General features: G+C 40.6%; 3 protein-coding genes across 3 annotated transcripts in view; 2 read left to right on the top strand and 1 right to left on the bottom strand.

Annotated features, from left to right (window-relative positions):
* pds5b (PDS5 cohesin associated factor B) overlaps positions 1-8,407 on the top strand; it is a 37,310-nt gene extending 28,903 nt beyond the window's left edge. Inside the window, exons 19-35 of the mRNA XM_044370610.1 lie at positions 367-527; positions 727-850; positions 1,143-1,301; positions 1,487-1,555; positions 1,814-1,950; positions 2,201-2,324; positions 2,467-2,671; positions 3,604-3,718; positions 4,077-4,209; positions 4,309-4,428; positions 4,835-4,897; positions 5,004-5,149; positions 5,462-5,534; positions 6,571-6,989; positions 7,146-7,226; positions 8,121-8,217; positions 8,341-8,407. Of these exons, the coding sequence (XP_044226545.1) occupies positions 367-527; positions 727-850; positions 1,143-1,301; positions 1,487-1,555; positions 1,814-1,950; positions 2,201-2,324; positions 2,467-2,671; positions 3,604-3,718; positions 4,077-4,209; positions 4,309-4,428; positions 4,835-4,897; positions 5,004-5,149; positions 5,462-5,534; positions 6,571-6,989; positions 7,146-7,226; positions 8,121-8,217; positions 8,341-8,373 (2,259 nt within the window). The 3' untranslated portion in view covers positions 8,374-8,407. The remainder of the gene's footprint in view (positions 1-366; positions 528-726; positions 851-1,142; positions 1,302-1,486; positions 1,556-1,813; positions 1,951-2,200; positions 2,325-2,466; positions 2,672-3,603; positions 3,719-4,076; positions 4,210-4,308; positions 4,429-4,834; positions 4,898-5,003; positions 5,150-5,461; positions 5,535-6,570; positions 6,990-7,145; positions 7,227-8,120; positions 8,218-8,340) is intronic.
* A 4,161-nt stretch (positions 8,408-12,568) lies between these two features.
* kl (klotho) lies at positions 12,569-22,776 on the top strand. The gene is made up of 13 exons (XM_044369669.1): positions 12,569-13,403; positions 14,406-14,836; positions 14,952-15,031; positions 15,149-15,311; positions 15,913-16,018; positions 16,581-16,730; positions 17,255-17,490; positions 18,040-18,235; positions 18,721-18,899; positions 19,595-19,702; positions 20,713-20,818; positions 20,999-21,125; positions 22,037-22,776. The coding sequence occupies exons 1-13, from the start codon at positions 12,687-12,689 to the stop codon at positions 22,369-22,371; spliced, it is 2,934 nt and encodes a 977-aa protein (XP_044225604.1). The 5' UTR covers positions 12,569-12,686; the 3' UTR covers positions 22,372-22,776.
* A 1,031-nt stretch (positions 22,777-23,807) lies between these two features.
* On the bottom strand, positions 23,808-27,588 carry rfc3 (replication factor C (activator 1) 3). The gene is made up of 9 exons (XM_044369673.1): positions 27,398-27,588; positions 26,137-26,274; positions 25,747-25,814; positions 25,427-25,524; positions 25,031-25,212; positions 24,802-24,938; positions 24,608-24,706; positions 24,450-24,519; positions 23,808-24,330 (listed from the first exon to the last, which is right to left on the bottom strand). Exons 1-9 carry the CDS (start codon positions 27,482-27,484, stop codon positions 24,139-24,141), a joined length of 1,071 nt encoding a protein of 356 aa, XP_044225608.1. The 5' UTR covers positions 27,485-27,588; the 3' UTR covers positions 23,808-24,138.
* Positions 27,589-27,621: the final 33 nt, after the last annotated feature.

Raw genomic sequence — 27,621 nt, 5'->3', positions numbered from 1 at the left:
CACTTCATTATATAAATTATAGTCTCTATAGTTCTGTCTGTACGGCTGCTGGGTTGAATTGATGTTTGCAACTCTAGTAATCTGTGAATTAAATAGGGTATTATTATCTTTTCTAGTAGAGTGAAATGAGTGTGAAATGACAGACAAGATAAAATGAACATTCATTGATGGATAAAGCCCCCTCCCACAGTTTTGCCCTGAAGGTGGGGCTGAGTGATAGAAACACATTCGTCACATTAATAATGACGGCGTAAAAACGTCTCTCATCTTTCCAGCGAGTTTATGTTTCAAGTTTGCTTTATTAATCATGATTGAACATTATTTATGACATGTTATTCAGCCGTTTGACTCTTTTCTTCCACACAGGTACTGTCGTTCACACACCCGGTGTCGTTCCACTCCGCAGAGACGTTCGAGTCTCTGTTGGGTTGTCTGAAGATGGATGATGAGAAGGTGGCTGAGGCCGCGCTGCAAATCTTCAAGAACACTGGGAGCAAGATGGAAGAGAGTTTCCCTCACATCAAATCGTACGTTTCATCGTCTGATTGATGCATCAATTCGTTATCTAGCTTATAGCAGGATGTATGAATGCGTGTGTTTAATCATAGATAGAAGTCACTGTTGTTTCTTCATATTTCTCCCTGAAGTGCTCTGCTCGGAGCACGCTGAACTCTTTGTGACTTATGACATTGTTTTTAATGGTGTTCTCCTGCCTGCTCCCCCAAGTGTTTTGCTGCCGGTACTGCAGGCCAAAGCTAAGAGAGGCCCCCCTCGCCAGGCCAAGTATGCCATCCACTGTATCAACGCCATGTTCACCAACAGAGACACACACTTCGCCCAAATCTTTGAGGTCAGTCACATTTTACACACTTATAAAATAGTACAAAAAAAAATCATCTGTAGCTCCTAGTACACCATGGCCATAGATCTCAGTTGAACACCTTTATTGCAGCTAGTAGAAATAATGAAACTGATTAATCTGAATCTTGCTATCTCACTAAAACATGAAGGATAAACACACCTTGTTCTTTCAAACCTGAACAATTTGACAGATATAATGTGATGTTCATGTTTTCGTCCACTATGCATGTCTGAAATGTTTGTCTCTTCTCAGCTGACTGTGCGTTTATGTGTTTCTCCAGCCTCTACACAAAGGCCTGGACCCCGCTAACCTGGAGCAGCTCATCACTCCTTTGACCACCCTCGGCCACCTGGCTCAACTGGCCCCAGAACAGTTTGCTGCACCGCTCAAATCGCTAGTCGCCAACTTCATAGTGAAGGATCTGCTCATGAACGACAGGGTACACACATCATATATACAGTATATACACATCACATATACCAGGCCCATGTTTAGAACCTGAAACTATGCTGCTGCCTGGTCCCAAAAATGATTCATCACAGTTGTAGGATCAGTATTTTTGTTGTCAGTCTGTTCATATATCATGTGAAATGAGGCTTACGGTATTATTTGTGTTGTCTTTAGATCCCAGGCAAGAAGACAACCAAACTTTGGGTTCCTGATGATGAAGTGTCCCCTGAGACTCTGGCCAAGGTCAGCAGAGACCCTTTTGAGTGTCATATCTAACATCATCCAGCCTGATTGCTTCTTCAAAAAAATTTATATAATCTTTGTAACTTAATTTTCTGCCCCTTCTGTCTAGTTTGGGTTGTTTTTTATCTTTTTCTTTTATCCAAAGAATACTTTAGTCATTTACTGAAGCAAGTAATGAGAGGATGTTTGTTGTCAGTTCGATTAGTGTAACTCCATCTTTTGTTGCCTAAAAGATGATTCTGACCTTCCCCCCCTCAGATCCAGGGCATAAAGCTGATGGTGAGGTGGTTATTAGGAGTGAAGAACAACCAGAGCAAATCAGGCAACTCCACCCTGAGGATGTTGACTGCTATTCTACACAGTGACGGGGACCTAACAGAGCAGGGCAGGATGGGGTAAACAACAAAGCCTATACTTCTTTTATTAGACAAACTCAAGGTGTGTGTGAGTGTGTGTGTGTGTGTGTCAGCCTCTTGAGTAGCTCAGAGAAAGCTTTGTCTAATCATGTAATTTTCAGTGAAGCGCTGTTTTTTAATGGGTATTGTGGACCCCAGGGGTATGTTAGGCTTTAATCCTTTAATCATTAACACATTTTCAGATAAATAAAGTATTCCTTGTTTACTCTTGTCTCCTCTTCCCCCGCAGTAAACCAGACATGTCGAGGCTGCGGCTGGCAGCAGCGTGCGCCCTGCTCAAGCTGGCACAGGAGCCTTGTTATCACGAAATAGTCACACTGGAGCAATATCAGCTGTGTGCTCTCGTCATCAATGTAAGAAACCGCCACAAGTCTCCTCTTTTCATGCAAAGCTTGTGCTCTTTTTTTTTTTTTTTTTTTTCCCATATTTCTCATCATCCTTCCTCCTCCTAATCATCCTCTCTGTTTTCTCTGCATTTTTCTCTTTGCTCTTTAGGACGAGTGCTACCAGGTGCGACAGTGTTTTTCTCAGAAGCTCCATCGGGGTTTGTGCCGCCTCCGTCTGCCACTGGAATACATGGCCGTGTTCGCTTTGTGTGCCAAGGACCCTGTTAAAGAGAGGAGGGCCCATGCACGCCAGTGCCTGGTGAAAAACGTCAATATACGCCGGGAGTACCTCAAACAGCACGCTGCTATCAGTGGTAAAATAATAGAATAAAATCTAATTTTCAGAAGGTTCATTTTATTGTGTGTTGATAAGTGACAAAAGCAGCTACAACATATCTGTAGCATGAAACAGGCCTTACTTTATTTATAGAGATGCACTGATATGGAATTTCAGGGCCAATAATGATAACCAATAATTAACCGTTTTATTTGTGGCTGACACAATAACCAGTGATATTAATCTTATAAATACAAAAATGTGAGGAAGACCATAGATATATATTTTTATTGACAGGTTTATTTTTCCTAATACAACAATGTTTAGAGCCTTCACCAACCCTACAATAAAGAAAATACAACTTTAGTTTATCATTTTAAGATTTAAGTTTAATCCACAGCCAAGGCTTCACATTATTGTCTAAAAATTACATTATCAGAACAGTGACAATAATTTAATTTTCTTATTGGCCAGTTGTACATCGGCCACCAATGTATCATGCATCCCAAATTGCATATACACACACACACACGGTATATTGGTCGGGGAAAAAGGAGTTTAAGGGGCTCTGTGGAGTTTTCTTGTAAACAAATAAGATTTTAGGAGGGTTACTCAACAAACTGCATAATGTGTATCCCTGAGGTGTAACAAAAGTGTTGAATGCATTTCTTTCCTCATAAAACACTTTGCAAAGCCAATTTTTTTAAAAAGTATTTTAAATGCTGAATCGTTTACATCTGTACTAGCACAGTCTTCTTCTTCGCTGCCTTTCTTCCACCCGTTTGCACACGAGTACTCAGGCAACCACTCAATCAAAAAAAAAAAACACAGTATAGCGCTAGCAGAGGTCAGAAAGTCCACAGGGTATCTTTTTTTATAAGATCTCTTGTCTTTTGACCAGTTATCACGAGCAATGTTGTGATGAAGAAATAATGATGTAATGTTTACTGTGTGTGTGTGTATCAACAGACAAGCTGTTCTCTCTGCTGCCGGAGTATGTGGTGCCCTACACCATCCACCTGCTGGCGCACGACCCAGACTACGTCAAAGTACAGGACATCGAGCAGCTCAAAGAAATTAAAGAGTAAGTAGTTAAGTGAAAGATTTTGTTGACACTACTGACGATGAAAGATCTGAAGAACTCTTAAAAAGATTTCACGTGTTAAAAAATAAATTGCCACCCATGTGGAATATTACAGCCTGGTGTTTGAGTACATGCAGCTATGTTGTGCTACACTGAGCACTAAATAATGTCAACTTCTCTTTTCCCCCCCACAGAGAATAGTCGCAGCTATTACTATTTTTTTATTTCCATTAACTTCTTAGACATAGAGCTTAAAATTCTTTAGATACTGCAGATTCATTTTAAGAGGAAAATGTGACAATATTGTGGCTAAAATTAAAAAGTCCCGCATGCTGATGTGAAACTTCCTCCTTGTTAGGGCTCTGTGGTTCGTCCTGGAGATCATCATGGCCAAGAATGAGAACAACAGCCACGCCTTTATTAGGAAAATGGTGGAAAACATCAAACAAACAAAAGACGCCCAAGCCCCCAACGATCCCAAAACCAACGAGGTACAAACTGCACCTGCAGCTTCACGCACAGCGAATATAAAGTGTGTGTGCAGTATGTATTCATCATGCTGGCAAACCTTTTGTGTCTTCCCTGCACAGAAACTCTACACAGTGTGTGACGTAGCCATGCACATTATCATGTCAAAGAGCACCACCTACAGCCTGGAGTCCCCGAAAGATCCCGTGCTGCCCTCAAGCTTCTTCACCAAACCCGACAAGGTTGGTGTCTGCACCCCAAAACATTTCCAGAAGATCTTTTAATATTTCCAGTGAAGCAGTTTCTCTTGTATGTGAATAGTTAAGCAATAGCTGAGCTGAAAATAATATCTGCAATGAAAATGTATTTGATTTTGTCAGTGTTTTGGGGTTTTCTGGTTACTAATGCATATGCAGCTCTTTGTGTACATACAGCATAGTAAATTAAAAGATAAACAAAGATTATTTTGGTAGCTGGTAGTATCCTGGTGTTTGTAAATCACATGCTCGCTGCAGTAGGAATTCTCAACAGGGCTGGCACACATTTTGACTAATCAGATTGTTTTCAGTCTTTTTTTGTGTGTGTGTAATAATTGTCGTTGCTTGTGCACAAACAACCTCTCTGACACGAGATTTCTTCCTGTTTCAGAATTTCAGCAACACAAAAAATTATCTCCCACCAGAGATGAAGTCATTCTTCACACCAGGAAAGGTGAGCTCAATCAAACCTCTGAAACGGTAACATTGTTGTCGCACTTAATTAAAAAGCACATCCCTAACTCAAACTCTTGTCATTTACCGTTCCTCTTTTCCCAAAGCCCAAGTCGGCTAACGTTCTGGGCGCGGTAAACAAGCCGCTGTCGTCGGCAGGGAAACAGCTCCAGAGTAAAGCTTCTCGTATGGAGACGGCCAGCAACGACGACTCCTCGTCCAACCCAGGCTCCCCACAACGCAGCAAGACCAGGTAAAATAAAAAATAAAATGCACACATACACACTTATATAAAGACTTATGGTGCCATGTTGCTGAGTAAGACACTAAATCCCCTGAAGCTGCAGATGTTCAGTAGTTCTGATTTATGAACCTGCATAAAAAGTACTCTGGATCTAATTATTAACATAATGGAAAACGATGAGAACAAATTTCCTCACAGCACAGTGAATGTGGAGTTTCACTGATATATGCTCAGAGAACATGCAGATGTCTCACATTGAGTTGCAGTTATTGTGTTTTATGTTTATAAAAGAGTAACAATTATTAATCGCTGTGTTTTTAGGCATGACAGCACAGAAATGGACCACAGTGAAAACGAGGACATCAGCCTAAAGCGAGCAGACAGCACGGATAAGGTATAAAAACATCTTTAAACTGAGATATCTACCGTCATCTATCTGGTCATTATAATAGATGAACAGTGTCAAAATGCTCTTTTCAAGGTCTTAAAAGCCGCATTATAATCGAGAGAAAATGAATAATGTCTTTAGCTGCAAGGTCACCGTGTCCATGTTACTGATGAGTTTGTCAGACCAGTCTGTGTAAATATCTTCTGAAAGCTTGTAAGCCAGTAATCATACTCAAAATATCACATTGTCAAGTTATTTGTTCAACTATTTGATCAAAACTAAATGAATTTCCTAGCCATAATCTTCTTGAAACTGTTCCTCCCTCCAGTTGGAGAGATCATCAGGATTGTTATTCTTACATCAGCACAACTCTATTTCTAGGAAATGTAGCTTATTTTCCTTCCTAATACAGCAGTTTAGTCTTAAGAGCAGCTATATCACCAAAATGATAAACAAACAAATATAAAACCTTTTTTCTTTCAATCTTAAAGGCTAATTTGGAGAAAATAAAGAACAGTAAAAAAATGAAAAAACAGTCTGACTGCACAAATGACACGGTAGCCTGGGACGAGTTGAATCGGGCATGTTGCTGTGATGCAGTAAAGTGTCGCCAGTCATAAACCCTTGTGTCGCTGTGTTTTGATTCTCCTGTGCAAACACCAGCTGGATTTAAGTCAAGATAGGATTAGCAAGTACACATTGTGTAAACTGTCATTAATAACAGCTTCGAGACCTCCTGCATCACCTTTTTGTATTCTGAATCAATAGTGTAGCTTTCCTCTACAAAAAGTCAAAAATAAAACCATCTTCTATGTCACATAAATTCCAAATGTTTCACAGTAGCGTTTCTCAGTATATGATTGCTTTCGGAAACCAAAAACCAGATAATTTACGCTTTTCCTGCTGAAACCACCATCTAGATTCAGGAGTGATGTTTTAAACTCATTGAAGGTTTCTGACTTGAAAAACTGGTTCAAACAAGCGACAGCAGCACGCCAGTCAACCCTCGTCAACCATTTTCTTCTTCCTTTTTTTTTTACAGGATAGTGAAAAGCCCCGCGGTCGCAAACGGGGTGTGACCTCCAGCGACGACCAGGACAGTAAACCCAAGCGAGGCCGCAAGAAGGCGGCAGCCAACACGACCGCAGTGGCCGAGTCCGAAGACCAGTGGGACGAGGACAATCGGCCAGAAGACGAACAGAACAGCCCGCCGAAAAAAGGACGCAGGGGTCGGCCTCCGAAGTCTGCCGCTCCCAGTCAGGACACGCCTTCCAAAGGGAAGAGGGGTCGAAAGAAGGCGGCCCCTCCTCCGGGGGACGAGGAGGAGGAGGAGGACGAGGAGGAGGAGAGGGGAGAGGAGGAGGTGGAGGATGAGGAGGAGGAGGATGACATGAGCAGTGAAAATATGGAGGTGAAGACCAAAGGAGGAAGGCAAGCCCGGGCGCCACGGCGGTCACAAGGGTGAGAAGAGAAACAGTTTAGCAGTAAATGCAGACTGAATGAGCTTCACTAACAACGTCTGCTGATGGCACTCAGATTTCTGTCAGCAGCATCAATTTATGACTCAAACTCTGGTGCTTTTTGTTTTGTTTTTTTTTCTCTCTCTCTGCTCAACAGCTCAGAGTCAGCAGAGTCCACACCGCAGAAGAGGAGAGGACGTCCACCCAAATCAACTCAGCCACCTGCCAAGAAACCAGTGTAAGACGTTCACTAGCACAAACACACGTTTATCGTAGTGAGGGATTCAAAAGATTGTTTTTTTCTTGAGAAAAGGTCTATTTATTGGAAATTTCCCAGATTTCTGGATGCTCTGGGAACTTTTTTCTCAAATTAAAATGTCAGTAGGTCATAAATAACCCTTCAAGTTCAACATAATTTTCTTAATCATAATAAATAAGCAATATATCGTCATGGTGGCTTAAATAAAATCCAGTGAAAAAGACTAAATTTCCCGTCATGTCGTCTTACTAAACTGCTTTTGATCACACACGTACAAACCTACAAAATCCACAGTCCTCTTTCTGTAGAAAAATGTATTTAAAAGTTTATCTGAAGCTAATATGAAGCTTCAGCTGACTAAATGAATCAAATCAAGTCAATATCTTTCAAAGTTTAAAAGTCTTCTTAGTGCCAAAGTTGTTCTTTTTGTTAAGATCCTTCCACTGCAGCTGAACAGGGAAACACTGTGGATTTTGTTCCCCATCACTTACATTATAAGTACATTTAAAGGGGATGTGAAATCAAGCTCAGATATGTTGCCTTACTCATGTTGCTGCAATTTGTCTCACTAAATGTAGTCATGTGATAAATGAAACTGATAAATTTGATACATGACTGTATCATACTGGCAAGAGCAATGTGTGACTTACTGATTCATCTGCCAAAGATGCATCTTATCAGCATTTTGGCACCTGGTGGGTGATATTTTGCAACACTGTGAGCCAGTAAATCTTCTTCTTGGAGCTGAACTAGGCTGTAACTTTGTGTCTTGATGTGCGACGGTGGTGTGTCGTCATATTTCTGCATTTTCTGATAAACCTTAATCATGTAAGGGTAGTCGTATCGAACACATATCCCCTCTGTTATATCCAGGCGCGGTGGACGATCAAAGGCAGCTGCTGCTAAAGACGACTCTGAGGAAGAAGATGAAGAAGAGGAGGAGGAACAGGAGGACGAGCCAACACCGAAGGTACTCAAAGTGTCACATGTAATCCATTTGTTGGATTTCTGGGTTTTAGAGTAACTTAAGAAGTGTGGAACGATTCATGAGCTCAGTTTTCACCCTACTTTAATTTTTCTTTCTCTCCTCTAGGGTCGCAAGAAAGCAGCAGGGCGAAGAAGATGAGCTAAAAAAAAAAAAAAAAACAAACGATGGAGGACAAAAGAAAACGGCAGCGTCTACTCTAACGTCATGGAGGAGTGACGTAAGAAAGAAAAAAAAATGGACACTGAACTTTTTAAACTTTTCATACGCCGACGCTCCTACTGTTACACAAATTCACACACTTGCATATACCACACGCACACTACATCAGTACATCTGTATCATCAGCTGTGGGTTGTTGCATTGTGTTGCATTGTGATGATGTTCGCCACATTAAGTAGAAATAATTTTAACAGAAAAACAAACAAACAAACAAAAAAAAAAAAAAGCTCATTCTTGTAAATAGTCTCTTATGTCCGTTTCATGTTCTGTTGTTGTGTTTGATGCTGACTGGGGGGATGCTGTAAAGCCTTTACCCGCTGATATTATTAAAAGTGCTCCCATAAAGCAATATTGCTTATCAATCCTCCCTCTGTGTCCCAATTTTAAAAACTGAAAGAGATTAACCATTATCTTTTTTTTTTTTTTTTTTTTTTTTTTTGTGACGTTAATTGTGTCATTTTACTTAAAAAAAAAAAAAAAAAAAAGGAAAAAAGAAAACATACATTTTTGTTTACAGCTCTGTATATTAATACCTTTTTTACCATGTATTGAAAAATTAAAAAAAAAAAAAAAAAAAAAACGTCAGAAACTGTCCAAATGTAGAGTTGCCTCTGGAAAAGATTGTAGTGTGCGTCTGATTTTTAGGTTTGTACTTGCTGGTAGACAGAAGTCATGAGCAGCTGTGGTTGTAATGTTCGTCACTGCTAACTTGGCTCCACATCCACCCAGTCAGATCCTCCGTTGTATCAATATAATTCTCTATAAAACCTGACACGGTTGATTTCTCTTTATTTCACATTAAGGTCTTGGTTGAAGGGGTTTGCTTGTCAACGTAATCGAGCTATGATGCCTTCAGGTGTAACGGGACATCAGGAATTTTGAATTACAAAATCAGCTCGAAGCATTTTATTTATTTATTTAAGTATTGAGGTAACTCTTCCCTGCATATTGTACCTTTATTAACTTTGTTCACAGGTGAAAAGACATCGAGCCCTGCCATACGACTGAAAAAAAAAATGCAGTGAAAATGCTCTAAAGGTCCAAATAGTCGTATGTTTCCAATCAAAAAGTTCTGAATTGTTCTGTTTAAAGCACCACATGGCAGAGAGAACTTGGCAGCTGTAACTGTCGGAGTCGAAAGGTAACCTGACACACCAGATGGTTCATTACACAGAAACCACGTGAGAGGTCGTCCTTGGAAACTGTTTGGAAAAGGGCAAGTGCTTTCAAAAAATACTTGGCGGGTGATTGGATGAACCATCTGTCATCACCGTCTTACCTTGCGAGGCAGCTGGATTCGCAAGATCACGCAAGAATCCTCATAAGATGCTGATTGTTCCGAACCGCCGGCGGTTCAGACACAAGCGCGTAACTTGAAGTCTGATGAGATGGATTCTCTGGTGATGATGTGATCTTGCAAATCCAGCTGCATCGCAAGGTAACTCAAAAGGTTTTGTTTTTTTCCTAAAAATTGCTTAATTGATGACACCACTTTCTGTGACAGATGAGTGTTGTCAGGATGGAGAGAGTCTGTGAGATGACCGGAAAGTGTTTGAGGTATTGATGCCAGATCGTTTTGGAGCTGATCATCATGAAAAGTACAAATTATCGGTCGCTTATTCACCAGCGTGTACAAAAACACAGCTAGTGAATGCTGAGGAACAATTTCATTTGATGCAGATATTATTTGTTGTCAGGCCAAACACAGAAAAAAGAAAAATGGACACAACACCTTCTAAATGTTTTGGAGCTTAGCAGCCTACCAGAAGGAATGAATCCATGCTTATAAGGTGTAGCGTCACATAACACAGCACGCACTTCATGTTTGATGTGGATAGAAACTGACAAACTAAGATGTTTTACCCAACTTCAAGTTTGGTTTTGATCAGCATGTCAGACAGTCTCCCTCTTTTTCCACATCTCCAAGTTCAGAATTATCCGTCCTGTATTTGAACAGGCACTTATCTCATTATTTGACTTGTGTAAAGTGTTGACTTAAACCACACAGACAGTCCAGTCACAAACAGTTTGTGCTTTAGGGGCTGCTAAGCATCACTGGATGGTTTTCTTCCTGTGTTCTATATGGAGACTGGCAGCACTCTGCATTGTTTATGCATGTACACTTGAGATCTGAACTTTCCAGTGCAGCTCAGCCTGATGGAAAAAAACGCCCACACACACACACACACACACACACACACACACACACATCACACTCTGCCGCTGGTTATGATCCATGACTGGCCATAATCACATGCTGCTCAGCTGCCAGGTGAGTCTGTTTCCCTGTTTCCGATAAACCACCTGCCTGTCGAGGCAAACTCAATGAATGACACCATCCTTCACCTCTGTCAACCAGAAGCAGCCAACAACAAACATGCACATTTTAATGACACATTTGATTGTACAATAATGATTTTAATAGCTTAGTTCTTGATTTGAAGAGCTGCTTTATTGAAGAAATCCCTCATATCATTGAACATGTGTCATTAGTCTCAGTTTCAGTGAGAGAAGTTAAAACTTTGAACTGCCAATTGCTTGATTCTGGGAGAAACTTTTTTTTTTATAGAAATAGGCATTGGCAGCTAAAAAGTATAAATAACCAAATTAAGAAGTCTAGGAAATACAAAACCTGTGCAGGAAAGGATTACCAACAAAATATAAACCTGTCATGAGAACAGCAGTGATTTAATAAGTAACCAACGTGCTGAATCTAAATAAAAACTCAAAAGTCAGATTTAATTGCCCCAAAAGTTAAATTCACAACCAAACTGTGTGAAGGTGTCACCTCACCTTCTGCCCTCAAGGAAACTCTTCTTTTTATCCATTATTAAACATACATGATGAAAAAGATCTTACATATCTTGTCATACTATTCATTTATTATGTGTATATGCATTTTAGGGCTGCAACTAACAATGATTTTCATTATTGATTAATCGATTAGTTGTTTGGTCTTTAAAATGTCAGAAAATGGTGAAAAACGTTCACTGTTTCCCAAAGCTCAAGGTGACGTCCTCAAAGATATTCAATTTACTGTCATAAAAGACTAAAGAAACCAGAAAATATTCACATTTTAGAAGCTGGAATCAAAGAAGTTACATTTTCCTCTTAGAAAATGACTCAAAACAATGATTTGAATATCAAAATAGTTGGTGATTAATTTAATAGTTGGCAGCTAATCAGTTTATTGACTAATCTTTGCATCTCTGGTTTATAATTATCATGCATTTGGCAAAATACCTGCACCTGCTGCCAGTATTTCTCCTTTTCTGTATTAGTTGCAACTTTTGTAAACAAATAATCAAATTTTGACAAATATTCCTCTATTTGTTTATTCTAAAACTTATAGGTGTTCAATACTACAGACTTCAAATCTCTACTAGACCAGAAATATCCTATTTTGACCTGAGGTGCAAGCTGTCAACTTATTCCAACACACACACACACACACAGTCCAGCAGGCTCATACCTCCTCACATATTTATGCAGGTGCTATATGGACAAAGATGGCCGGCAGTAAGAGGCCTGAGTTTCCAAGCAACCGTGCTGAAAGCAGGAAGATAAGGAAGTAATGTGACCGTGGTGCAGCAGGGTACACTGACTCTGCTGTTTGCATATCTTCTCCTCACCCCCACCTCACCCCTCTCTCTCTCTCTCCCCCCCATCATCTTCTGCCTGCACGCTCCTGACTTGAACTTGATGCAGTGAGAAATGCAGATTAGGTTTCTTTTAGGGTTTTTTTTTTTTTTTATCTTTATGTGACATTTACATGTAGTTATGAGGTGATCTGCCAGCAGAGGATGTATGATAATGGTGCTGTAACTGAGATCATATTAGGGGCTTTTTGCACCTGGGTCACACTTCTGTCCTCTGAATGATTTGTTTTCAAAGTCAAGTCAAACTGAGGCCTCATCTGAGCAGACCCCAAAATAAGAAATGAATATAAGCACCCTTCATTGATCTTTGAGTTACTACTGAGACTAACGTGCCCCTGCTTTGCAAAAGATTGATCATTTGGGGCTCTTAACATCGTGCTGTGCCCGTAGACCTTCGTGCGTCAGGTGCTTTGGCTAATAATTGATAGATTTAGAGAGGTGGCGTGTAGTGGGTTCACAGCTGGCTGGCTGCGCTCCACAAGCCGCTGTTTAGTCACTGAAAAGCCTCCCAGCATGGTTAAGTGAAGATCGGAGTCAAAAACTGGACACCTGAGGCCAGTACTGACAGGCACCATGAGTGGTTTGTTCGCCCTTTTGACTTTTCTCGCCTTCACCTGCGGGGCCGCAAAACCCAACGCTGGTTTGAAAACGTGGGGACGCTTCCGTAAGCTGCCTTATCCAGGTGACGAGGCTTTCCTCTACGATACCTTCCCCAATAACTTCATTTGGGCGGTGGGCACGGCTGCGTACCAGGTGGAGGGCGCGTTTGAGAAGGATGGCAAGGGGCTCTCCATTTGGGACACTTTTACGCGCGGTGGGAACCGGATGGCCACGGGAGACGTGGGCAGCGACAGCTACCACAACATCCACGCCGACATCCGAGCCATCAGGCAGCTCGGGGTCAGCCACTACAGGTTCTCCCTCTCCTGGTCGAGGATATTTCCCAACGGCACCCGCGGGAGTTACAACGAAATCGGCACCAACTACTACCGGATGCTCATCAAGCGGCTGAAGGAGATCCGTGTGCAGCCGGTGGTGACGCTCTACCACTGGGACCTGCCGGATCATCTCCAGCAGAGCCTCGGCGGCTGGAGCAACCCGGAGCTTGTGGGGATTTTCAAGGACTACGCCGATTTCTGTTTCCAGACTTTCGGGGATGATGTGAAGTATTGGATCACTATTGATAACCCGTTTGTGGTGGCGCGCCACGGGTATGGAACAGGAGTGGTCGCTCCTGGGATAAAGAACGACCCTGATCTCCCATTTCGGGTTGGACACAATCTCCTCAAGGTCAGAAAAGTTCGATTTTTTTCTTTTTAATTATTATTTTTTCTTTTTCCTTGTCATATATCAGGAATGTTTGCAGCTTTAATTTAGTGTATGGAAGTGATCATAATTTCCTGCCTTATCAGAGAGAGAAATCTTTAAATACTAACCCCTTTAGCCTGTCGCCAGATATCTTAGTCTATTTATTTGTCATCTTTCTGTCTCTTGTGTTCTACTGTTTTTATTGTTTTACATTCTGTGGCAGAAGAAGTTTTAGTCATTTACTTGAGTGAATGTAGAAACATCACAGTGTTTAAGGCCTGCAAAAACAATATTTACGAAAAGCATTGTGCAGAATGGCCCTTTACAGGGTGTTAAATTATTATTGCACATTTGGATGATTGTGACTGATCCATTAAGGTATAAGCAGCATTTTATTGTCACAGCAGGTGGAGAAAACAGCTTTATTAATAGTTGGATAGTTTAATCTACAACTATGCATCATATTTTACAAGATTATTGCATGTTTTGGATAAAAAAAAATTTGATGAAAAGTAACTTTATCTGTCTAGTAAATGTAATGAGGGTAAAAAGCAAAATATTAATAAATGGTGTGAAAGTTAAAAAGAAGCATAAAATGGAAATTTTCAAATAAAAGTACCTGTACTAAATACTGTAGTATGCTTGAGTACAGTAAACATACTTAGTTACCAGTTAATTCTACACTATATTATTGTTTTTATTTATTATTTCACTTTTATAATTTCTTATTGACCCACTAATCTTCTAATGTTTTTCAATCTTTTCATTTGAATCTCTATTTTCTTATTTCAGTGTGAGGAAGTCTTCCTGTTTTACCGTCTTATTGGTCTTATTAGTTCATCAGTCCCCTGTAAAGCTCTTTGAACTGTGTTAACTTGTATGAAAGGTGCTTTACAAATAAAGTTTGACTGATTGATTTCCTTCATTTGGTCCTTCTCACCTCTTACCTTCTCTTACTGCCACCTCTCTCTCTCTCTCCTCCAGGCTCATGCAGCTGCATGGCATCTCTACAACCGCCAATACCGAACACGGCAGCGGGGCAAGCTGTCCATGGCGCTGGCCTCTCACTGGATCAAGCCCAGTCGTACCCGCCTGGAAAGCCTGCGGGAATGCCAGTGCTCCCTGGACCATGTCCTGGGCTGGTTTGCCCGGCCGCTGTTCACAGACGGAGACTACCCCCCCTGCATGAAGGCGAGGCTGGGCTCACGGCTGCCCTCCTTCACCCAGGAGGAGAGGGAGCAGGTGAGGGGAACAGCGGACTTCTTCGCCCTCTCGCACGGAGCGGCCCTGAGCTTCCAGCTCATCAATGACAGCCTGAAGTTTGGACAGCAGGAGGATCTGGACCTGAGGATGCTGCTCTACTGGGTCAACGCTGAGTACGACAAGCCACCCATCTTTGTGGTGCAGAGTGGGTGGTAGGTTTACATGTTGATTTGTCTCCAAGTGTTTGATGTTCTCGTGTGTTCTCCTGTGGTCCTGGTGTTTGCTGTGTTGTGGATCATGTCTCTTTTTGACTGCTACTTGACACAGGTACGTCCTCGGCAACACCAAGACAGAAGACCCAAAACACATGTACTACCTCAAGAGGTTCATCGCAGAGGCACTTAAATGTGAGTGATAAACGTAAACATGAACCGTTTCACATGAAGTTGGAGTAAAAGTAAAGTGAGGAAAAGTAAGTTGACGTCCTCACATTGAGCTTGAATCCGTCTGTGTTTGACTTACAGCAATCGTCATAGATGGAGTGAACGTGATTGGATACACCGCCTGGTCCCTGATAGATGGCTTTGAGTGGCACAGAGAGTACGGGATACGACGGGGACTTTACTATGTTGACTTCAACACTCCTGACATGAAAAGGGAGCCAAAGACATCTGCCACCTTTTACAGGTGTTTACATGTCGTAATGTCATCAGTGGTGTTCGTGACAACGAAGGCGAAACGCAGAAAAACTAACTCACAATAGCTTAGTTCTTCTATTTGTCCACCACAGGTAAATCATTGCAAGCTTCAGTGTAAGAAGCTGACGGTTGACTCAGTTGAAAAGTATGAAAAGGGGGGAAATCTGCTCCCTTCATTCACCTGAAGTGTTAAGTTAGATATTAACTTTATCCAGCTCAAATTGCCCAGTAATTGCCACATTTTAACAAAAAGTAAACAAACCCAACCACTAGATTATAGATAACAGTCCCAATACTGACAGCAAATGTTTAATCATGTTTTAAATACAGATGTGATGACCAAGATATTGTGCTAACTTGCTTAAATTGTTCTGTACATTATAAATAACATGAAACTATCAGAACTCTTTACATGTATGAACATTATATGCCACTAGTTTCTAAATTTGGAAAGTATGGTGTGATACAACCGCAGTTATGGTTTCAATTTAGCCTTTTTGACACATGTTGTGTTGCCTTACAATTACAGAGATAGTTTCACTCTCAGCACAGCTCCTCTTGAAGTGATGATTATTCGCTTTTTCCTAAAGAAATGTCATCCAGAGGAATGGTTTCCCTGAGCAGCCGGAGAACAGACCAGCACAAGGAGTCTTCCCGTGTGATTTTGCTTGGGGGGTGTCTGCCAACTCCATACAGGTAGGGAGGGTGGAGAGTGTGTGTACTGTATTTGCAGAGGGATGGGGGGAGTTGTGGAGGGTCAAATGTGCTAAAGTGCGGAGGTTGGATAATAATAAACGAGGATACTTCCTTAGAAATAGATAACATTAACTATGTATTAACTTTGGTTTGGAGATTCAGTAAAAGTCTACCTAATATTTGGTGAACATTCTGTTTTACTTTAATTCTACTCATTAATTTAGGACTTTAAGTCATATTTATTACTATTTCCTTCTCTGATTTTGTGTCGCGAGAGAGATAAATGAAAAATAAATGAGAATCTCCTTGTCTGAGTTACATTATGTGCCGTATATTATTTTTCATGGTGAAAGTCCAGTTCAGGAACAGCCACGACGATGCATTCTCTCTTAATCATAAACCACATAACCTCACACTGACTGCTGAGCTAAACAGCACAGGGACTGACTGTTTTTATCAAATTTACCCAATTGGCCTTTATTTGCATCTGTGTGTACCAGGTAAACACGGCGTTGTAGGGGAGGCAAGTGCATGTTTACACTGGTTTCTCTTCATGTCGTAGGTGGAGACCACGCCCAGCCAGTTTGCAGACCCCAGTGTTTATTTGTGGAACATCTCCAACAACGGAGAGCTGATGAGGCTGGAAGGCTTCAGTGCGCCACCTTTACGCCGAACCACACACTGTGCTGATTACGCCACCATCCGGCAACAGGTGGGTCTGTCTACCAGTCTGACATTTCACTTTTGAGTAGTTTAAGTACAAATTAATCCCGGTTCAGCCTGAAATACAAGTACAGTTAAAGTGCATAGGTGGGAAAAAGCACCTATCAAACACATTTGACAGTGTTCATCAGTTCAAGGGCATCCCGAATGCAAAAAAAAGACAAAGAAGAACAAAAAACAATAAAGCTGCTAATTTATATATATATATGTTAGCTGCTAGCAGTAAATATATCGTCATTTAAGCATTTTTGTCACTTGGTGTACATATTTGTGAAATGGTGAAGGTCTGAAACGCTGCAAGAACATGAGAAGACTTTCTGGTATAAAACATCTTGGTAGTAATTGGTACATATTTGTACTTTTGGAAGTATAAATGATAGTTCAAAAACTTATTTGCAAGAACGTGTCTATAATTGCCCCAGTGACAAGCTTCTGTACTAAAAAGGTACAATTTTTAATAGGATTGTATGTGTATGTGTGTATGTATTTTTATCCTCTCCTTCCTTTCTCTAGGTGGATGAAATCCGGCAGGTGGGTGTAAACCACTTCCACTTCTCTTTGAACTGGTCGGCTCTGGTGCCGTCAGGCGACGTCGCTCGTCCCAACACCACCCTGCTGGGCTACTACCGCTGCTTCACCCGTCAGCTGCTGCAGGCCAATGTCACGCCCGTGGTCACTCTCTGGCACCACACTCGCCAGCGCAGCAGCCTGCCGGCCCCGCTGGATACCGCCAACAAGTGGCTGAACAGGTCTGATACAGTGACCAGTACATATTATACATGAACAATGAGACGCTTTATGACCCTTAGAACGTGGAAATCTCCTCAACACCCAGAACCAACAAACCATCCCGATGATGAACGGTTATGAAAATTTATGATAATTCACAGATTGCTCTGACGTTAAAGTAAATATACAGTGATGTTGCGGGGAACATGCTGTCCCTGTTGCCACCAACACGAAGCCATCTTTTATCACTTACTGCCACGGTGTCAGCTGCCATCTGCAATTTCCTTTCCCTGTGATAAAGAGATAACACTAAGCCTGGTAATCACAATATTTGAAATCTCATTGAGAATCAAATCATATGATGTAATGGCATTTTCAGCTTTATTGGCACAACATGTAGTGTTGTTAGGATAGAAATCTGCTAGGCCATAATGACATTCCAGATAAGTGATCATGTAATTATAAGTGTTATAATATATTGTATGTTTGTTATATATTGAGATGAAAAATTATAAAAAAGAATGTGATATCTGTAGAAATAAAATTTACACATTTGACTTGTCTCTCAGGGAGACTCCAGACGCCTTCGCAGACTACGCCAGACTCTGTTACAGAGAACTCGGTGCCCACGTGAAGATCTGGATCACCCTGAATGAGCCTAATGATGAGATGGTGAGCTACCAGGAGGGCCATCAGATGCTGCGAGCGCACGCTCTGGCCTGGCACGCATACAACGACGAGTTTAGACACGTGCAGGGCGGAAAGGTCAGTCCCACTGTTGTGTTGAGTCTGTAGATTCTCATTTAAAGTTTATAGATTCATATGTGCCTGTAAATGTTACACCAAAAGTTGTAATCTGCAAGATTCTCATTGTTTTTAAATTTAGAAATATTTGTTGCATTAAGCAGTCTTTGCTGTTTGCATTTGCCAGCACATGAACATCTTTTTATTGGATTTTCTGCTCTACTAAGGAAATTTGTGTGTAGGATTTCTTTTTTGTCTCCCATGTTGGGTCTTGCTACTTCTGCTACTTCTGTTTATTCCGAATTGGTGATTCTTTCTGGTGTAATTGAAATAAAATGCACCAAAGTTCACCATGAGCTAGCTTTGACAATGTGTTTTTTTACAGTAAATACAGTAAATGTAAAGGCTTTCATAAATTACGTTCAGGTTGAATCAATTCAGTGAATAGGAGAATGAAAACACTACAGATGATCATCTGTGCTGCCATGTTTTGCGTTGTGTGTCAGGTGTCTCTGGCTCTGCACATGGACTGGGTGGAGCCGGCTTTTTCATTCAGCCGTGAAGATGTGGAACCGGCTAAAAGGGTTTTGGACTTCCGTGTTGGCTGGTTTGCCGAACCGATCTTTGGCAGCGGGGACTATCCTCTGGGAATGAGGAGCTGGCTGCGTCAGCTCAACTCTCTTGAGTACAACTTCATTCATACTCCAGACTTCTTACACAGTCTCTTTGTTAGCTACAGAATAAACATTGCTGTTTACAGGCACAGTAAAGAAACATTTTCAGATCATTTAGCCAGTGTAATTTGAGGTGTTGATGTATTTCTGGTTGTAACAAGATTAAAGGGTTTTGAAATAAGTTGGGATTAATCAAAGGTGTAATATTGTGAAAATTCTGAGAGATGAAGCACTTTTTACATTCATTATGCCCACATGATGAATTGTAGCACAGCCAGCAGGTCAAAGTTTTCACTAATCCAGTAAAATATCTCAACATCAACCAGATGAATTGGCACCATTTTTTTAAAAAGATGAAAGAAATTGATTGATAGATTAAAGGATGAAGAGATTAAAAAGTATGGAGCAGTTTTCTCTCTCTCACCTGCATTGTCATGCAACAATAAGATAACTTTATCTTATTTAGTATAACTTATTGATTATCTAAGTCTTGATTTGTGAAATAAATAGAAATCAGAACCTCCATGGAGGTAGAAAATCAGTTTAAAAGCTCATGGAATACTTTGGCATTAATATTAAGTTAACACAATTTATACTCAATGTGTTAAACCCAAAACCATCTACCAACTTGGACTTCTTAAATACCACTGATACATCATACCATCTCCTGTATTAAATGCCATTTTTTCTGTGTGTTTTTCCGCAGCCTGCCAGTGTTCAATGAGAAGGACAGCGGGTTAGTTAAGGGGACATATGACTTCTTTGCCATCAGCCACTTCAGCACCAAGCTGGTGACTCATGCCAAGGAAGACTCGTAAGATAAAATCATCTCCTTCTCTTGTTCTTTAAAGATCATTTTTGCTTTTATTTAGATAGTGACAACAGCACCCTTCACAGTAATCATGAATTGAACGCTTCCTCCAGGAAATCACAATCTTGCAATCACAATAATTAATGCAAATTCAATCAATCTCCGCAATATTTGCGAGGGCTTGCAATTTTGCAAAATTCTTGCAATTTCTCTGCATTAAAGGTGCTACTAGGAAGATTTTGACATCAATATATCATTGTTAATTTAATGTCCATACCTTGCAATGAGAATGGAAGACAAGTCCATCAATATTCTCTATTTTGTATTTATATTATGTGCAACCAGGTCGGATTCACAGGAGTTCTGCTGAAGGTATTACGACACAAAGTAGCCTTTCCAAACAAAACTCGCTTCATCAACAAAAATATCTTCTTATTTACAGTTAGCAAAATTCTTCAGCCTCTCCTCTCATTATCAAAACAAACTGCATGCTGGTTGGCCGGAAAAAACAGCAAAAAAGGAAGTGATGGGGTTTATGGGAAATGTGGTTTTATCATGAGAATTAGACTACCAATCGTCGCACTTCCCTGTGTCAGTCTAATCAAAACAACCAATGTGACATGTCAACGCATCGCGCATTCAGGTGAAATCACACAATGAAGAAAGCGAACTTCTTTCATTTACCAACAAAAATAACTGCAAAATACCATGCAAAACAATTTCCAAATGTTTTACATGAAAGTGGAAGCAAACTATTTTGCACAAAAAAACCCCGCAATTTCTTCCTCGACTTGCAATTTTTTGCCAATTCCTGCAATTTTACCACAAGAAAATCACATAAAACTTGCAAATTGCATTGCAATTTTTGAGAAAAGCCATTACAAGCATATTTGATCACAACAATCACAAAAAATCTTGGAGGGATTGGCATTACAACCCATGAGGAGAATGTGGGTTTTTTTTTTTTTTCTTTTTAATGATACTCAGCTACTGTATCATCTCCATGTCTGCAGGTACACCTACACAGCAATGCTGGAAGTCCAACACATGATAGACACTACATGGATTATGTCGCCCAGGCCTGTTGTGCCCTGGGGCCTGAGAAAAGCCCTCAACTGGGTAAGACTGTTTATTTGATGGCTGGTTGTGATGCAGACTCAAGTCATCATGTTTGTTCATGTAACACGTCTACTGCGACGTGTTACCATTGCTTAAAGAGTTTTCATACTTACTGAATCACAACTCAAGTAAATTTTTGTTTCAGTGCGATAAACTAACATTTCCATCATGCTGTGTAAGGTGAAGGAGCACTACTGTGATGTGCCAGTCTATGTGATGGCCAACGGGGTCCAGGAAGACCCAGCCCGCTTCAAAGACAGCCTAAGAGTCTACTACCTGTACAACTACATCAATGAGGCACTGAAGGGTCAGACTGTTTGGATATTATTGAACTGATTTAATGCACTTGAGCCAAATATTGTCATCACTGCACTGTGATTAATCCTTCAGAGTGGTAGAAGTTTTTCCCCCTTACTGGTCAACAACTTTCATCATATTGCCTCTGTAGAGCTTAATTATTAGACAGGTATTTAGGTCACTGACCTCTGAATAGTCAGCTGCCTCAGAAGCACCCACACACGCAAATATAAACAGAGATACACACTTTACACTGAATCGCTGAGTCAAGGTTACTGTTGCTCCAGTTACCTGTCCTTGTAAAGTTTATGAGGTAACACTCAGTGGAGACCTTGACTTGCAGTTTCAGACTATTAGGTTCACATAGTTTTGTATAATGTTGTAGTGTGTGCTGGCTTCACTAACTGGCAACCACCCACAGAAAACAACTTGCATGTATTTGTGTCTAAAATACAAAAACAACAACAACACATGAAGCATTTGCTTATTCTGCTTTATGAGATCTTTGACTTGTTCCAGCTAAATATTATTTATCAGGCAACATTTTTGTGTATTTATGGTGAGAGGAAAATAAATACATAAAAAGGACAATAAATTCTGACAAATACCTTGTAGTTACAATGTAGTCAAACTAACATCAATAATAATTATGAGCCATTTTCCATAAATTATAACTAGAAAAATTGTTTATGAGAAACATATTTTAATAGTGTCCAAATGGGTTTAAAATAAGCAAAAATTCAAAAGTACATGGTATGAGAGTGGTACTTGTAATTAGCATACAGAAGTTACTTTCCACAGCTGTATACTATTACTACTTTTCCAATCTACAAACTTTCTGTTCTTTTTTTTACAGCTATCACCCACCCAACCAATGAAAATTAATCCTAACAGCTCACATGTTCCTCTGTCCCACCTCAGCGTACACTCTGGACGGCGTAAACCTGAAGGGCTACTTTGCTTACGCCCTGAGCGACCAAAGGGACCCCGGGTTTGGCTTCTACGGACATGTCCATGAAGAGGTCATCGTCAAGGCCTCTCTCTCCAACTATCACAACATCATCGAGCACAACGGCTTCCCCATTCAAGGAGCTGCACCTCAGCAGTGTCCCAGGTTGCCTCAGCCCTGCTTAGGCTGCCACGTTCTGGTCAAGAGGCCTGTGGTGGGCTTCCTGACTCTGGTGGGCTCAGGGGTACTGATCACCCTGGGCCTCATCATCTACTACACAGCCAAGAGACACAAGGAGTGTTACTGATGATTGTGACTGTAGGAACTTTTTCTTCTCAAAAAATTAGGAAAAAGTGTAGAGTTCAGTCTTGATGTCAATCTTAAATTTTAGTTCTTTTGAACTTTTTGTTAAATGAAGTCTGAATTAGGAAAATGGACCAATCATCCTCACATTTTATTTGTTATTTAATGTCATGTAAAGTTGATGTAAATATGTTACAAAACCTGCTAGCCACCTTTTACAGTTTATAAACCCAAAATTGTCACAATATTCTTGATATTTTTAGATAATTTTCCAAACTTACACGCTTCTCTGTTTTTAGAATATTGCATAGTGACTACGATGGAGTATCAATTTTATAAATGACTAAGAGTCCAAACTTAACCCTCCTTCCACTAAGGCTCAGACGTGGAGAAGATAAAACAAGAAAAAGGACTATGAAGCAAGTATCTGAAACCACAATCACAAAGGAAGCTCCACAGACTATTTAATTTAAGTTTTGGCTTATGTGACTGTATTAAGTGAGATCTGACAGTCGCCTGGTTAGTTTTGCAATCAATGAGGCAGCAAATTGTCCAATTCCACATATATTAAATTTCAGATACAGAGCCATCAGTGCCATAAACATTCAGCATAATAATGGGAAAGACTGGATACTCATGACAACTTATGAAAAACACAAAAAAACTCAGAGGAACTGCGTTCAAATCCTACAAACAGCTGCAGATGGGATGTAATACAGTAGCATTAAAAATGATTTATTTGACTCTATAGACAAAAGTTGCACATGACCAGTTTCAGAAGATGTTGAAGATCACAGAGCTACCTTATCAAAACTGCTTGTTTGAGAGTTGATGCTGTTTAGAAAGTCAAGGGTCGACCATTTTTCATTTTTTGCTGAGACCCCTTGCACTCCACTATGCTGCTAAGGTTTTCCCCATAGAAGTCAATGGAGAAGTTACCTAAAAGAAATCATTTTACATACCTGTTTATGGGTGGACAGAACACCTCAAAAGACTTTTTAACATATTTGTTGAATAATGTGACTCTTATTTTGACTAGCTTGTACAGTTTTGTGACTGTAATGACTATTTGGTTATTTGTGCTTAGTGCTCAGCTTAATAAATTTGCTTCAACAAGCAGGTTAAAAAAAATATTGGCTGAGAACCTTTTTTGCACGTCGTCTCCAGTCTGACGAAAACAAAAAAAGCTTCTGGTCCAGTCATCATTATCAAAAAAAATAGTAGAACCTGTTCCTGTGTAGAATTAGCATTACTGTACTTGGAGCCTTAGTGCAACATCAGACAGCACTGTAAGGCAGTGTCATGTTCTCGTCATGCTCCATCAGGTTGAGGTGACAGGTCTCCCAATGTAACATCAAGTATTAAATTGCAATTATTCAGCATTTTGTCCATTCATGGTAATACAATCCATGTTATGTCAGATATCCACAGAGGAACAGCTCACTTTGTAAACAAGAACTTTATTGTAATGTTATGATGTACATTTTTACAAACGATTACCTGCTACCGCCACTATCAAAACTGCTATTTTAGTATTTAATATTTTACACCACTGGAGCAACAATTCAAGGTTTACACATTTTATAATAGTGCCAAGTTGGTGAGGTCAAATGTGTCATTATCACCATGATGCCTTAAAAAATACAGATGTAATTCTGATTCTTTAAGTCACTGATACAGTTGTTCGGGCGAAAAGGCAACATATCAGTAAACCAATAAGGGCGATTGAACCTTGTTGGGGAAAAGTATCTGTATTTGAGTCCATTCAGAGTCAAAACATCATGGCATCCAGACCATCTTCCATGAACTTCTTGTAGATGGCCATGAACTTGGCTGTGAAGGCCTCTAGGTGGTAGATAGCTTTGTTGCCCAGCTGCAGTCTGTGTTCGTAGTAAGCTGCCATGTGGGCCACCTCCGTCTTCAGCTGGCCATCGCAGTTACTCAGCAACTCTGTGACCAGGCCCTGTTGGACGATTGAATGAGGATATTCAGCAATTATAAAAATGATAACTCATTACCTTAGATATTACTAAAATAACCCTTTCAACACTTTGATAGGAGATGAGGTGTAGTGATCAGTACCTTCATGATGATGTCAGGAGGGATGCAGTGAGTCAGCAGCTCGTACAGCCGGGCTCGGACCTCCAACAACCTGGAACAGAAAAAGATGGCGATTCAGCATTAAAATATCCCCACAAGTCTGATTTACTCCTCTCTCTCGCTCTCTCAGCCTGGCCTACCTCTGAGGGCTCTGCTGGCTGACGATGGCGTTCGCAGTTTCTCTGAGGTAAACCTCCCAGTCCGTCTCTGGGACGTCTTGGTCCACTGAGAATGGATACCTGGGGAAGGTTAACACAGGCTAAATACGCAGATACTTTTCAGAGATGATATTCCACACTAAAGAAGAATGATAATAAGGTTTGTGCACACTTACTGCTGCACTCTGCAGGCCTCACACATCAAAAGGGCTTTGCGAAGGTTGCGGCCAGACTTCTCGCTGATCTGCTTGGCCAGCTCGGGTGGGAGGAGCAGACCCTCCTTCTTACAGACTGATGTTAGAACGTTACAGACCTGGAAAACAGGAAAAACACATTTCAGGCACTCAAAGATGCCATTTTCAGATATTTACTAAAGGATAAACTAAACCACTTAATCTGTTTTACCTCTTCTGTGCTGGGCAGAGGAACTCTGATGGCCAGACAACGACTCCGAATCGGCCCGATGACTTTGGAGGTGGAGTTAGAGTAGAGGATGAGACGGCAGGTGGCCATGTACTTTTCCATTGTTCGACGCAAAGCATGCTGGGCGTCCTTCGTGAGCCTGTCCACCTCTGTGAGCAACACCACTAAGAGCAAATGTTCCAATTATTACAGAGGGTTGCATCAGGGAGAGCTAATTCATAAGGAAATAATGATCCTCTGTTGATTGATTTTTCTTAATTGTTTTTAAATGGATGATTAAATAAGCATACATTTATTTATCCTGTTAGGACAGTTGCTCTAAAACATGGACCAGCCTTTACAGGTTGAACTGGCACAAAGCGATGTGTGTGTTTTTACCTTTAAACTCTCTCTGGGTGCTTGACTGAATCTGCTGAGACTGAGCCACGGTTTTAATCAGCTCTTGAATCACCACACGGTCCTGGTTTCCTGCATCACTGTACAAGACAGAACAAAATACTTAAGTCACATAATATATGATTTTTATGCCTTACCTCAACCATAAAGACCTTTTGATAAGTAGCTACAGCTGTCAAATAAGGGTAATAGAGTCAAAAGTACTTTCATTCTCTCTGAAATATAGTGAAGTAGAAGTATAAATTAGCAGAAAATGAAAAGTACAAGTACATCCAAACTATACTTCAGTAAATGTACTTTACCTTGCGTTTACTTCCAAGTGATAGTTGCTGGCTATTGTGTTGATCTCAATTTTCTTCTTTGAGGGAGCCTGGAGACAAAAAACACAAAAGAGTGATGTAACTAAGCCTAAATGTGTGTGTAGGTGTGTGTTTGGAACTGTGTTGGTTGACCGATTCACTGTCGGTAACAACAGTCCACAGTGCAACATGTGGATGTTTTTCATTAAGTCTTGCTTAAGTTGTCACAGCACACAGTCTCTGACGCTACAGAAATGTGCTGTTTCTCAGAGTGATGAGTTTGTTCTGTTTTAAGGGCACGTCAATATTCCTTTAGACATGGTTTTAGACAGTAGTAAACTAAGATTGAGGAGAAACTGCAGGTGTGTAGTATTTCCATATTGGCCCTCTCACCACGATGGTCTGGTGCTCAATGCGAAGCTTCTCCACCCCAGCTCCATACAGCTCCCTCAACAGGCACATGATGCGGGTCTTCTTCCCCGCACCCGATGGACCGTACACCAACAAGTGTGGGAAGTCGCCACATTGAACCTGAAACACACAAACATTCACAAAGAGGTTTTGGTTGATAGTTAAAACCTCACTGGACTACATGGTTTCATGACTCGACCACCACTGAGAGTTTTGGAGTAAAGTGTTGCTTGATAAAAATAAATAGTCACACTATATTCACAAAATCTCCTGGTGTAATAAATGCTTTCAATTATGTGTCATTAGGTATTTGCTCGGCTTCAGAATCGACAGGGCACATTATGAGATGATTCTAGTAATTAGGGCTGCAACTGATGATTATTATCATTATTAATCAATCTGCCACTTATTTTCCAGAGTAGTTGATTAATTGATTGGTGTTTTTTCGTGTAGAAACGTCAAAAAAAGTGAAATATGCCTATTTCAATAGTCCCAATTGACATCTTCAAATGTCTTGTTTTGGGCGACCAACAGCCTTAAAATATAAAGATATTCAGTTTACTATCGTAAAAAGAAACGCAACAGATCCCCACATTTGATATGTTACTAACAGAGAATTGTTGGCATTTTTGCTGGAGAAATGACTGAAATGTTGAATCGATTATCAAAATAGTAATCATGTCAGCTCCACAAGCAATCATGACACTCAAGACCAGTATTTGCTGGTTTGGAGTGGGACAACACTTGCAATCTGAGTTGAGGATTTTGATTTTAGAAACTGCAGCTTGACAATAAATGAGCAACACAAGGTCCAAAGTCCATCAAACCTGAACATATCCGCTGAGGAAGACCAAGAGACGTGGCTGAAAGCTTTGGAGACACCAAGTAAAGGGCACCTTGTGTTGTGAGTATGTTTTATCTAGCATTTGATGGACATTTTTCACAATTGTTTGGCAATGTGTTGATCGAATGATGAATCGAGGATGAAAACAATCGTTAGTTGCAGCTTTATTGCGAGTCACGTTAATGACGTTAACTTACTCCCAAACAAGTGATATGATGAACAGTCAGTGCTTTGACTATTAAACTAGCTTCAAATGATATTTACACGCAATTAAATGAATAAAGTTATCAAAGACTGACCAGCACTGGAAATCATTTCTCTTGGTAACACAAGCTAAACTAGCTAACTGTTGCTGCTGTTAGCCTGAATAAACAGCGAGCATGAAGAAGTTTCTCTTACCAGATTTTTCAGCTGAACTGCTTGTTCTTTATGATAGTCTAGTTTCCCGAGGGAAGTCGGTCGATATTTGTCCACCCACAAACTCATCGCGTTATGAGTTTAGAGACTGTTATTGTTCGTGTTGACAGCAGACAACCTGCAGCTAGCTGCTGATCTCCCGCGAAATATCATTCACACAACCCGCGCTGCTGTTTCCTCTTCAGCTACGGCGAGTCAACGGGGTC

Source organism: Thunnus albacares, chromosome 13 (genome assembly GCF_914725855.1).
Source record: "Thunnus albacares chromosome 13, fThuAlb1.1, whole genome shotgun sequence".
Lineage (NCBI taxonomy): Eukaryota > Metazoa > Chordata > Actinopteri > Scombriformes > Scombridae > Thunnus > Thunnus albacares.
Note: the sequence above shows the minus strand (reverse complement) of the source record. Positions and strands in the feature narration are given on the sequence as shown.